This window comes from Idiotropiscis lumnitzeri, chromosome 1 (assembly GCF_059441095.1).
Source record: "Idiotropiscis lumnitzeri isolate Australia: NSW breed Sydney's pygmy pipehorse chromosome 1, RoL_Ilum_1.0, whole genome shotgun sequence".
NCBI classification, from domain to species: domain Eukaryota; kingdom Metazoa; phylum Chordata; class Actinopteri; order Syngnathiformes; family Syngnathidae; genus Idiotropiscis; species Idiotropiscis lumnitzeri.
In genome coordinates, this window is record NC_142391.1 from 22085104 (window position 1) to 22097181 (window position 12078).

Sequence of the window (12078 nt, forward strand, 5' to 3'; positions counted from 1 at the left end):
CCCTATAAGTCTGTTTTAACAGTGTTGGGCGGGAGTCATTTGCGGTCAGTCCACATGTCTGGACAGGAGCTGAACCAAAGACCAAAGACTGTCATCAAGGTCCGACTGAAATCTATGTTTTTGGAGCGCGTACTGGTTTTGGCAGCTGCAGCCCACTATAGACCTTTTCATTATAACGTCACCTGTACTTCGAGGCAACAATAGCCCTGATGGCACCAATTGTAAAAAAAAAAAAAAAATTATAAAATTAATAAATAAGTAAATAAATAAATAAAAACATATACTCTGTCATTTGATGAAGGCAGAGCCTTTAAGAAAACAGAGTAAAAGGCCTCAATTATGATTTGAGCCTTTATGTTGACCGCTCTAGTTGGAATGTGTGAAGTGACAGTCAAAAAGAGTAAAGTGCTTGAAGGCGAGACGGAAAAACGGCTATAACTGCAACAGACATGGAAATACAGACATAATTAACAATTATAGAGAGACTGGCCAATGAAGGGCTGTCTTATGATCTACTCTGTTATTATTAGCTATTTATTTTAGAAATCTATTATGAAACATTTGTGACATTAACTACATTTATTTCCCCACCCACAAGTTTTGCTTTGTTTACATTGCCATTTCAGATCAGGTCAGCGGGAGCCACCAATTTTTCAAACTGTTAGGAAGGGTCTATAGAGGAAACACTGCGTGATCAGAGACCACCTGTCAGGAGCGCTGCTTGCAAGCAGGATGATGCCAAGCGACCAGTGGCAGGCCTAGAGGGACACTTAAGAATCTGTACAAGCAGCACACTTGGAAAATTTGTGCATTTACATTTATGTGTTATCACGCGACACGTGCAACAAAACAACGGCCAAGTTAGTAAGCTTCAAGGTACGGCGTGAGCGTCTGTACACAATGAATGAACGATCGCTCATGAAAGTACAACAGCATGGGCGGCGGTTAGAGACAGAGGGAAAAACTTACGCTGGAATAGGAAATATTTGAGTCCAGATCTGTCTGAGTGTTGGGGTTGTGGTGCGACGAGGATGAAGAAGAGGAGGAGGTGGAGGAAGGTGACTTGATGTCTTCGCAGTCTTTGTTCAAGACATGGTGCTGGTCCACCTTCAAACCCAGGCCTCTCTCCCCCCTCTCCTCCAAATAGGACAGGATGGCTTTGGGACAGCAGCCTTTAGCACCTTCTGGACCTTTCGCTCCGCCAGTCTGTCTGACGTCGCCATCACTGTCTCGCCCAGCCGGGGCCCGCTCGGCACGCTGCTTCTGATCGCAGCATTTAGAGGCCATGAGCAGTTTCTGGTCCATGTAAAGTCCTCGTGAGTACTGTCCATAATACAACGACTGGGCTAAGGCAGTCTGAGTTTGACTCATGGCAAGCTGTAGTTGAGAAGGTGGCGCTGGCCCGTCACCTTTCTTACAGTCCGCAAAGTCATGGACGAAGACTTTGTCATCATCTTTAGTCTCCTCCTTTCGATCTTTACTTTTAGAATCGTGAGAGGAAATTTTGTGGTATATGTTCTGCCTTTCCACCTGCACGCAACCCGGCAGGTAGTATGGCTCAAAGCTGTGGTAGTATGGGGACATGGGCTCTTTTGTAGAAGGTGGGGCAGGCACCGTGGGGGGAGTCTTCCGGGCGTTACTATGGTTACCGTTAAAGTTCACTTCAGAAGATGTGGAGGAACCAGACTTGGATCGGAGTCCATCTAAGCGATTTTCAGAGGACACACCATCATCCCCCGCATCCGAGATATCAGAGTAGGCGGGGCTGTTGTCCTTGCTATCCCCCAATAGTAAACAACCGCTGGGGGCATCGAGCCGCGATGAACTTCCAATGGATGGACTGGGGGCATTGTCTGTGAAGGTGTAGACCTTGTCAGCCTCGGCGCGGATACTCGCCATTCGGCTTTCCTGGCTCTCACTGAGCCCATTCATCACGTCCTGCTTGCTCAGGTGCTCCTTCAAGAGGCTACCTGGAATCTCCTTGGTGGCAATTTTAGAAGCACTTTCTTCCATTTTGATGGTGTCACCGTTTGCCGTCCGAGTGGTCGTGTCGCGGTTGTGTTTGTCCTTGAGCCGTCGCTTCTCTTTCTTGCGGGTCTCTTTGCAGGTCAGCAGTGTGGCTTTGACCAGGCTGGGTTCCACAACGATGCTGAGCTTCGGCTTGATGGGTTTCAAGGATGAGTTCTTGCTTGTTAGGCCAACAGCAGCCATGGGTGAAGGCTGCTGTGAGGGGACGCTGGCCGTCGGATATGACTCATTGGGTATGGCGACAAGCTTCGGTGGCGTGGGAGCTGGAGCAATTAGCCGGTTGGCCTGCGACTTGGATAGCTTATCCACCTTGCCGTTGGCTTTTTTGCTCTTATCTGAAAGGATCTTCTTGTCGATCAAACCTTCGGCTTCCAGCTTAGGCATCTCCACGGCGGCGCTCCGGTCTGGCACCATACAGTTCTCTAAAACCACCGTCATGTTGGAGATGATGGGCAGATTGCTGAGGTCGTCCATAAGGCCATCCTTCAGTAGGGAGCTCCTCCTGGTTTTGGTGCTGAGGAGAAGCCGCCGGTTCTTGGGTGAGCCCACAGTGGTCACCTTGTACAACGGGCCGGCTTTTTTGGATGAGGTGTTGGCAGAAGTACCGTTGTTGGTGGATTCCGCAAGGTCATAGATGGCGTCCTCGCAGTCCGACAGTCGCTCTTCACTCTCAGGATTCCTCTGTTCCTCTGCTTCCAGGTGGGCATGCGTCTGATGGTAGCGCAGCCCATTGATGTGCTTGTAGCGCTTCGTGCAGTTGGGGTGAGGGCAGTCGATGAGGATTGGTGGAGGTGAAGAGGCGCAACCTCCCCCTGGGTCCAGGAACGAGGGGTCTGACTTGCCCTGTGGTGTACACGGGGCGCTGCGGGATTTGGCTCGAATCCTTTTCCCATTCCCGTTTTTAATGTCCACCGAGGAAACCAAACTAAGGTCCAAGTCTGCAGGCGGTTTATTCTTCCGCTTGCCGGATGGGAGGACTGAGGCTCGGTTGACAGGTTTAGTTTCCTCTGTGGTGAAAAACGGCGGAGAGGCTCTGCAGTTGCTGAGGAGTTTCAAACTTCCACGCCGACCTTTGCTGTGTACCGGTGAGGCTGCCATGCCACCGCCTCGGCTCCGGTGTTGTGGCAGGCCTCGCACTTTGACTGGCGGTGCCACTACACCGCAGGGCCGCTCTGACAAAGCCAGGCGCAACCTTTTCCCTCGGCCACGCCCACCTGGCATCTCTGGGTCACTGGACGGAGACTCGCAGAACCTGAAGAAAAACAGAAGGACAATCACCCACAACTGATAACTACCTGCATATAGTATCTGCCTACCTATCTAACCTACCTTATTCTATCGATCCAAGTTACCTACTCATACATAGTCAACTCCTACCTACCGTTTTGCCATTCTACCAACTCTAAGCTTCCTACTTACATAACTACCCAACTCCTACCTACCAGTCTACCTATCAACAAACTTGTACCTATCCAACACCTTCATACCAACCTACCAACTCTTACCTACCGCCTCTCTATTAAACCATCTTCCTACCTGCCTACCTGGCTATCAGACATCTCCTACCTAAGCAACTGTTACCTACCTTCATTCCAGAGATGACTGCATACTTATCTACCTAGAACATAGCCCAACGACTTTCCTATTGACCAAACAAATGGAAAAACTAATTAACTGCCAACTTTTTTTAATCATGTTCAAATAAACTTTTATTCATTCATTCTACCACTTGCCGACCACAGGAACAACCAACCAACAAACTCCTACCCTTGCAACCTACTTAACTATTAAACCGCCTACCTACAGACACACAAGCAGAAACTACTGATCAGCTGATCATCCTACCTTGTTTTGTTTGTTTTCATCGACATTGTGCTTGACTCTAAATGTGCTCGTCAATCACCAAAGCGGAGTTGTATTGCTATTTATGTGACGCACGTCCACAAAGCAATTTAGACCACAGATGAATCTGTTGTCGCCATGGCAACAACCACCACCGCTGGCAGCAGCAGCCAACTAGTGCCAATTGAGATCAGACACTAACCTTTCTCACAGTCAACGCTAATGACAAGCAATTATATATAATTACTGTGGACTTTGGACAAAAGTATTGGGACACCAAAGGAACGTGATGTCTAGACAATAGGATTCGGACACCTACAGGAAGTGAAAAAGAAAGAGGAAAAAAATGGTGTTTTGGCCAAAGGTATAGGAGTGGAAATGAAGTAAAGAAAACATGGAGAAAAGTAGAGGGACACGTAAAAAGAGTTTGGACGAGGATATTGGGACACCTCGGTGCAATTAAAAGAACAGATCATAAAGTTTATACAAAAGTATTAGGACAGAATTTTTAAAAATCATTGGACGATGACTTCATTTGGACAAAAATATGACATCATCACCTGGGAGGAGCCCAGTCGAGTTTGGTGCAGTCCAAGAGGGTTCCCACATACGTCCTCTTCCTCCATGTCACGTTGACCACCAACACTCCTCACACACACACAAACACACGTTATTTAAAACAATTTGTATCATATATGAATGCAATGTAAAATCACTATCATGGCTTAAGTATGATATCAATGTCTCATGATATTGTTGCACAATATTGTGATCAAAATTGTTATGTTGTCCAAATATGCTGAAATATAGTAATGTTTTTTCATGATTTGACAGGAAGTATTGCGATATCACTATTTTAGGATATCCAGGTATTGTGCAATCAAAGTATCACAGTATCAATGTATTCTGATATAAAAGTATACTGCTAACAAAATATTTCCAAAATATATTGTGAATTCAAAGTTTTGACAACATCCAAGTGCCTTCTCAACCTTCTTGGGTCTCGTGCCACACGATGCCCTCCAGATTGACGCTGGTACCCGGCTGGCAGGGGCCCAAAATGTCAGTGTCCGAGTCGGGGGTGGAAGGAAGGGCCACTTCCTGCGTGTTGGTGCCTACGGAACGTGTCTTCACAGCGTTACAATTGGGCGGGGCCACAGCAGTGGGAAAGGAGTTGGCTGACAAAGGCAGCGATGGTCCGGCGGGCCCAGCTTGGCCCGGAGCGGGGGCCCCGCCAGGTGGAGTGAACATGGGCTCCACCTGCAGGCCATAGGATGACATGTATGATTTTTTTTCAATAAAATTGACAACATGGGTCTTACGATATATAACTTACAAATGTAATATCCTAACAAACATAATTTCTAATACATTTCCTGTTATTTGGAGACTTAAAATCAGTATCACCACATCAAAGTGTCGCAAAGTAACAAAAGCGTACCAAAAGATGACAGTATTCACGCACTGCAAAATATAAAATATTGTGAGAGCAAAGAATTGTGATATTAAATTATCACGTATCAAAGTATCTGGCAATGAAAATATTATGCTACATTGTGCTAAAAGTGTATCATGACAGCAAGGATCATGGTATCAAAATATTGTGATGCCAAGTATTGTATAAGGATATTCTCATCTCAAAAATATTATGTCGAAGTAGCATGATATCAAAACGTGAAAATAAAACAAGATTATATATAAGAGTTGTTGAATCAATTTAGACAACATGCTAGAATTTTTTTGTGATGACAAAACATTGCAATATTGAAGTGGCTTATATCTAAAACAGTGTCGTAGAATTAATATATGTGCTTGCATTTATTCATTCGTCCAGGTATTTTCTCCCATGGGCTTTGAATACATCAAAACTGAAATGCTCTACTTGTCATATCAAAGTATTATGCCACAGAATCAATCTACCGAGGCATTGTGGTATGAAAATATCATGTTATCAATGTATCATGCTGTGAAAGTATTGTGTTATCAAAATACTGTGCAACAAAGCAACATGATATCCAAATATGACGATAACAACGTATTATGATATTGAATGGCGTGATATAAAAAAAAGTTGTGCTCACAAACTACCGTTGTGCCAAGTATCAAATATTGCATTTATCAAAAGATCGTGATATCAGAGATCCCGAGTGTCAATGTATCGTGATATTAAAGTATTGACAAATCAAAGTATCATGCTATCAGATTTTCGTGCCACCATAGTATCATGATATCGAAATCTTGGCATATAAATCATCAACATGGTGCCCTGCGACAGCTGGAAATTTACCCGCCCCCAGCTTCGAGGCAGAATTTTTTCGACAGCCAATATGTGAGGTCGTCTTAGACAAGTTAGCTCCTTATTTCCCAAACCCAAACATTAATAAAAGATTAAACATAATTTGACCTTTTTCTTTTTTTTTTGGAAATATGTATCAAACTTGTAGTGCCTCACGCTAATCAGCAGCAAAGAAGTTGCTCTCAGCCTGAAAAAGGTTCGAGACCCCTGTTATAAATATGTATAATGAGATATCATGACGTAAATGTATCATGATATTATAGTATGACCTCAAAGAATCAGATTGCAATATATCATGACATCAAAGTGTGATATCAGAATATCATGATTCCCACATCCCCTTGGTAACCATAGCAACATAATAGGGGCTCAGTGATGTATTTCTCATCCACTTCCATTTAGTATTCATCGCCTTTCTGTCCTGTCAATCATCATCTTCCCTCTCTCAACGTTTGTCCTTCCTGCTTCTTCAGCATCCATTTTACTTTCCCCCCAAAAATCCTCTTCCTGTTTCTCCTCATCCTCCCGTGGTGTCCTGACGTTCCCTATTTTGCCGCCATCATCTTCCCCTCCATTGTCACATGCTCACACGGCAGACAAGTGTGTGTGTATGTATGTGAGTGTGCGTGCACGTGTTTTTCTCGCATACCCTCTCTTTCAGCTGCACACATACACACACAAACACAGACACACACTATTTCACCTTCCTATTGAAGAGAAAATAATGACTTATAAAGCAACAAAAAGAATGAATGAATAGCCCCTCAAATATGTTCACCATCGCCACTACAATACAATGGAAACACAATCAGAACACAACCACAACACACAATCACAAAAACACTGTGGAACAATCTAAATACGGTCATATGAACACAAGACAATCACAACAGAAAACAGACCAAACACCCAACCCAATCATGCCATCATCATAACACAATCAAAACAGCCGAGACACAACGCCATCAGAACACATTGAACACAACACAACATCAGAACGCCCCATTATTTAGACACAACACAACACCACACAAGCATAAAACAACCACAACATAGCACAAATCCAAATCCAACCCCAACTCCAAATCACCGTCCCACAACCAAACAAATTAGTCAAAATCTGACCAATCTATTGGTTAATGTAACCAATAGAATCTCAACCAACTAGATGGGTAGTTTTTTTTTTTAACAAATCAGTTGATAGAGTGTGAAAACACACACTGGACAAGACAGAAAAATTATACTTCACACACACTCGCCCTGGACACACGCACTGGAGGCATACACGCAACATAAACATAAAGACACCATAGACTCACACTGGAGAAACACACAAACACATATAGAAGACATACAACAGGACATTGGACACACACTGGAGAGGCATACACAAATGTGGACACACAACTAGACACACCCACTCACATATTCAATCTCAGGAGATACACCCCCCCCACACACACACACACACACACACAACTGCAAACTGTCGCTGGATACAAAAAAGAAAAACACTGGAGATGCACAAACTCAGAATGTACGCGCAACAGAAAACTGGACACACTCACTGAAAAGGATACACACACATAGTAGAGATACATTCTCAGGGATGGCTCCAGGATTTTTTTCTCTTCCAGGGCCAAAGGGGGGGGCTTGACCGATAGTAGGGGGCTGAGGAAATTATTTCTAAATAGATTTTAGAATATCAAATAAAGTGCTGGAGGGACTTTTGTGATTTGTTTTTTTTTAGCTGTTGTGAAATACACAATATAAATAAAGTTGTATTACATTGTACCTAACTGGGACTACATAAAATTCTGACAGGGATAAAGCCCTTCGAGCCCCACTATGTAGCCCCAACCCTGCACATACTCACAATGGACACAAAACTGAACATTGGACACACACTGGAGACAAACAAACATTACACATCAACACCACTGTACACTGGGCACACAGTTGGCTACGCATAGCCAGTGGACAGAACTACACGACCACACACAAAACGTCCTCCTGTTATTATTTTGTGTCCTGTTGTTGTTGTTCGTGTATAGTTGTGTTGTGACTTGACATTCCCGCCACGCGTCTTCCTCCATCTTTGCGTCCTCACTCAGCCAATTCACGAAAAGAATGACATTCCTATCTCTCACACTAACACATAGAGAGGATCTTTTTTTCCTCCTCCCGTTTATCCTGGTCGTTTGCTATCCGTGACGTCACGCGAGGATGTCAAGTGAGGCAAACAATAACGCGATGACGAAAAAAAAGGACACAGTCTCCTCTTGCAGACAAAGAGTGCACGTGCCAAACAACAAACGCACATCATCATCATCATCATCATCATCGTCATCGTCATCATGTGATGAGGAGGTCGAAGAGGAACCTTCACCTCCGTCGTGGCCTTCACACTCTCGCAAGCAAATTCGCTGTCATGTTTCCTCCTTCCCTCATACTGACCGTGTGGGCTCCTCCTTGGTGCTTTTTGGCCGCGTGGGTGACGTCGTCATGCGGCCGTCTGACCCCCGAAAAGCCGCAATCCAGCGCGCACAGCAACGGACGACGGATGGATGGCGTCGTACAGGTGCGGGGCGTCCTGATGTGCAGCTTCGGTTCCCCCCACGCCCCCTCCCTTCTTCTTCTATGTGTATCTTTTTTTTTTTTTTTTTTTTTTTAGACGCTGTCAGTGCAGCGCGCTCGCTCGGCCAAGGTGGGAGATGCGAGGAGGAACGAAGAGCGCCGAGGAGGCGGAAGAAGAGAAGGAGAGCCCTCATCAGCGGGATTGTCCTAATTCCTCACTGACAAGACATTTCCCACTTGTCTAAATTGGTTCTGTCTATAGTGTCTCTCTGTCAGTCTGTCTGTCTGTCGAGCTTAGTTATATTATCTAACTTGCTAACTATTTCTACTACCAATGGTCTGTCCAAACTAGATATATCTACGATACTAGTTCTACGTGAATGCTATTTAGCTCACTAGCTCGCTATTACCGCTCTCTATCTAAACTAGCTCTATCTTTCTGTCTATCTCTATTTATACTAGAACTAATTAGTAAGAATGGGCGATCGGAATCGGTGCTTGAACTATTCTTATTTTAAGGGATCAGTACGCGTGGAGGCCGCCTGCTTAAGGCAAATCATATCTGACACAGAATTCGTCCTCCTCAGCCGTAGATGGCGCTTTTTCGCTTGTGGTGGTCTGGGGGCGAACCAAAATCGCTTCCGTCGGTGGCGCTACTCTGGCAGTGTTTCAAAGTTACCATCAGTTGTCAGTTCGCCAGAGAAAATGTGAGTTCATCAGTGGCGGACTGACGGACCTTTCTTTGGTACTGACAAACAGGTGTAAATGCCCACCTCTGAAAAGACTAGAGGTATCTGTATACAGTACTGCTGCGTACTCAAAGCATAAATACTCGTACAGGTATTGGTCTGAAAAAGAAATTGTATCAAACAACCTTACTATTTATACTTTTTTTCTAAAATAGCTCTATACTAGTGTGTATCTACACATCTTTGCTAGCTAGCTTTTTGTGTTAGTGCTAGCTACAGTAATTCTATCCAAATGACATCTATTGTAGTTCTACATCAGGCATCACCAAATGGCGGACCGCGGTCCGGATCCGATGGTTCGGACCGGACCCATGACCAATCTATGATGATTTTTTTTCAGGGCGCATTCGCAAACGTTGGCGCTGCAATTCTAGTTAATACGGAAAAGGCGTCACTGATTTGAGCCAATCAAATCTTTTGTTTACGATCCACTGCCAATTGCGCAGCAGACCGGAAAAGAGTGCTGCTGACAGTATGCCTTGCTAAAAAGTTAGCGAGGACGATGCGTCTTGTTTTAAATGAATGGACGGAGAAATTTAGTTTCGTTCTGGCTGCAGCCGATTCAAAACCAGTGTGCATCATATGCTCCGAAACCGTCGCAACATTGCGGAGCGCCACTACGAAACAAAGCACCACCCTTTTGTGCACAGTTATCCGCTGACGTTTGAGATCAGCGCAGGCAAAAACATCGAACTTCGAGTGCAGTATAACAGATGTTTACATTTTCGTTTACAGCCCAGCGGCATGCAAACGAATATTCAGTAAAAGTATCATGGATTTTGGGGAAACATAAAAAAAACATTCAGTGATGGGGAAGTTGTGAAGGAGTGCTTAAATGCGGTTGCACAAACATTATTTAAAGGAAAACACAACGCCCAGATGTGTGAAATAATCTACCAAATCCCAATGGCCCTGACTCCGTTCCAACCCAGAATTAAGTCACTGGCAGGGCAGTCACAACTCATTTTTTTCATTAAAAAAATATTCAAAAGAAAAGTTGGTGTCAAAGCTCATTTTGAATTACTTTTTCATGAGGACAGCCATTTTTATTGATTGTGTACTGAACATTTTGACCTGTTTTACTTGGATAATTAGGCTTTCCGTTTTTTTTAGGCTGATAACTCTTTGATTTAAAAAAAAAAAGGTAAAAGATGTTAACTCAATGCTTAGCACTTGATATAGTTCTGCAGGAGATATTTTACAGTTTTTTCTGGAAGTGGCACCCTTAAATTCCTGGAGCCAAATATTTTTTGAATGTGAAATAAACGCCTTATATTTGTTTGACTGGCAAAGGTGTTTGTGAACATTGTTAAATATTTAGTATATAAGTGCGCTCTGTTGAAAATGACTAAATATTGAAACTATATAAAAATGTGAACATAGGCTAGACATTTCGGGAAGTTGGACTTTGGTTCGGACCTTTTAATTGGAAGAAATTTTCGTCGTGGACCTCTGTGACTTTTAATTGAATACCCCTGTTCTACATCTACGCTAATTCTATCTATATCTATCTACAAAAGTCCATTTCTATATATTTATAGTACTTCTATCTACATATACTAGTTTTATAGCTCTATATTTGTAATCACTGTATAGATCTACATGTTGCGATATTAGTTCAGTATCTATTGATACCCTAGCTAGCAATGATTTACACGTTTTATATTTCTATTCTAGTTTTATCTATCCAACTATACTAGCTCTAAACAAATGAATTGGCTTTTATCTATATATTCTAGTTTTGCATATAGATATACTCTAGTTTTATTTATTGATACTCGTTCTTCATATAAATGGATACTCGTTTTATCTAGTATATCTAAACTAGTTTTAAATAAGATGCCCTTTATTAGTCCCACAATGGGGAAATTCGAGATTCGAACCCAGGCCTCCTGGGGAGACTGGGTCCTGAACGCGGCGCCTTAGACCACTCGGCCATCCTGGCAGTATGGTAAATCGGTTCTAGTTCAATCTGCGCTTGGACTCGATTTTTGTTTTGGTCTCGCTCTAAACGTATCCATATTGGTTCACTTGCGATCACATACGTTATAAGCACAAGCATGTTTTTGGTTGTCTGCCACTGGGGGTCACTGCGGTGTAACTAATTTATGGGCAGGGCTGTGACGTCAGCATCTGGAGGCGTTTGAGGCAGAGGTCATGTGAGGGTCAGTCTGTGTTCGCCATACACAGTTCAAAAAATACAACTACTGGTCACTTTATTTGCTGCACTGTTGACTTACAGGATAACATTCATGCCATAAAGAAAAAACAAATTTTTATCTCATTACCTCTCAAAATAAAGCATAAAGGAGAAACACAGTTGAAGAGGAAACACAGTTTTAAAGTTGGAGTGTTTTTTGGTGCGCAGTCGTCAATGACTGACTGATGGCAGATAAGACAAGTGGGACAGAAAGAGGATGATGATGTACACGTTGACCTTTTGATCATGTCAACTTTAAACATCACAAACATTCACTTGGGTTGTACATGGAGTTAGTAAGTCATTCATTCAGTTTGTTTAATCACTAAATTAGGAAGTCAATGGGGTTAGTTAGTAAGTCATTCAGTTAGTTATTATAGTATGGA

At 43.3% G+C, this 12078-nt stretch overlaps 1 protein-coding gene across 4 annotated transcripts in view; it reads right to left on the minus strand.

Annotated features, from left to right (window-relative positions):
- Positions 1-12078, minus strand: part of znf608 (zinc finger protein 608) — a 40356-nt gene that overhangs the window by 4916 nt on the left and 23362 nt on the right. The window contains exons 1-4 of one of the 4 annotated variants that reach the window (XM_088288111.1): positions 8624-8808; positions 4863-5130; positions 4431-4518; positions 970-3280 (exon numbers count right to left, since the gene is read on the minus strand). In XM_088288111.1, the coding sequence (XP_088144237.1) occupies positions 970-3280; positions 4431-4518; positions 4863-5121 (2658 nt within the window). In that variant the 5' untranslated portion in view covers positions 5122-5130; positions 8624-8808. Of the gene's footprint in view, positions 1-969; positions 3281-4430; positions 4519-4862; positions 5131-8623; positions 8809-12078 lie in introns of those variants that run through there. The other 3 variants (XM_088288098.1, XM_088288105.1, XM_088288092.1) reach the window with 3 other exon arrangements.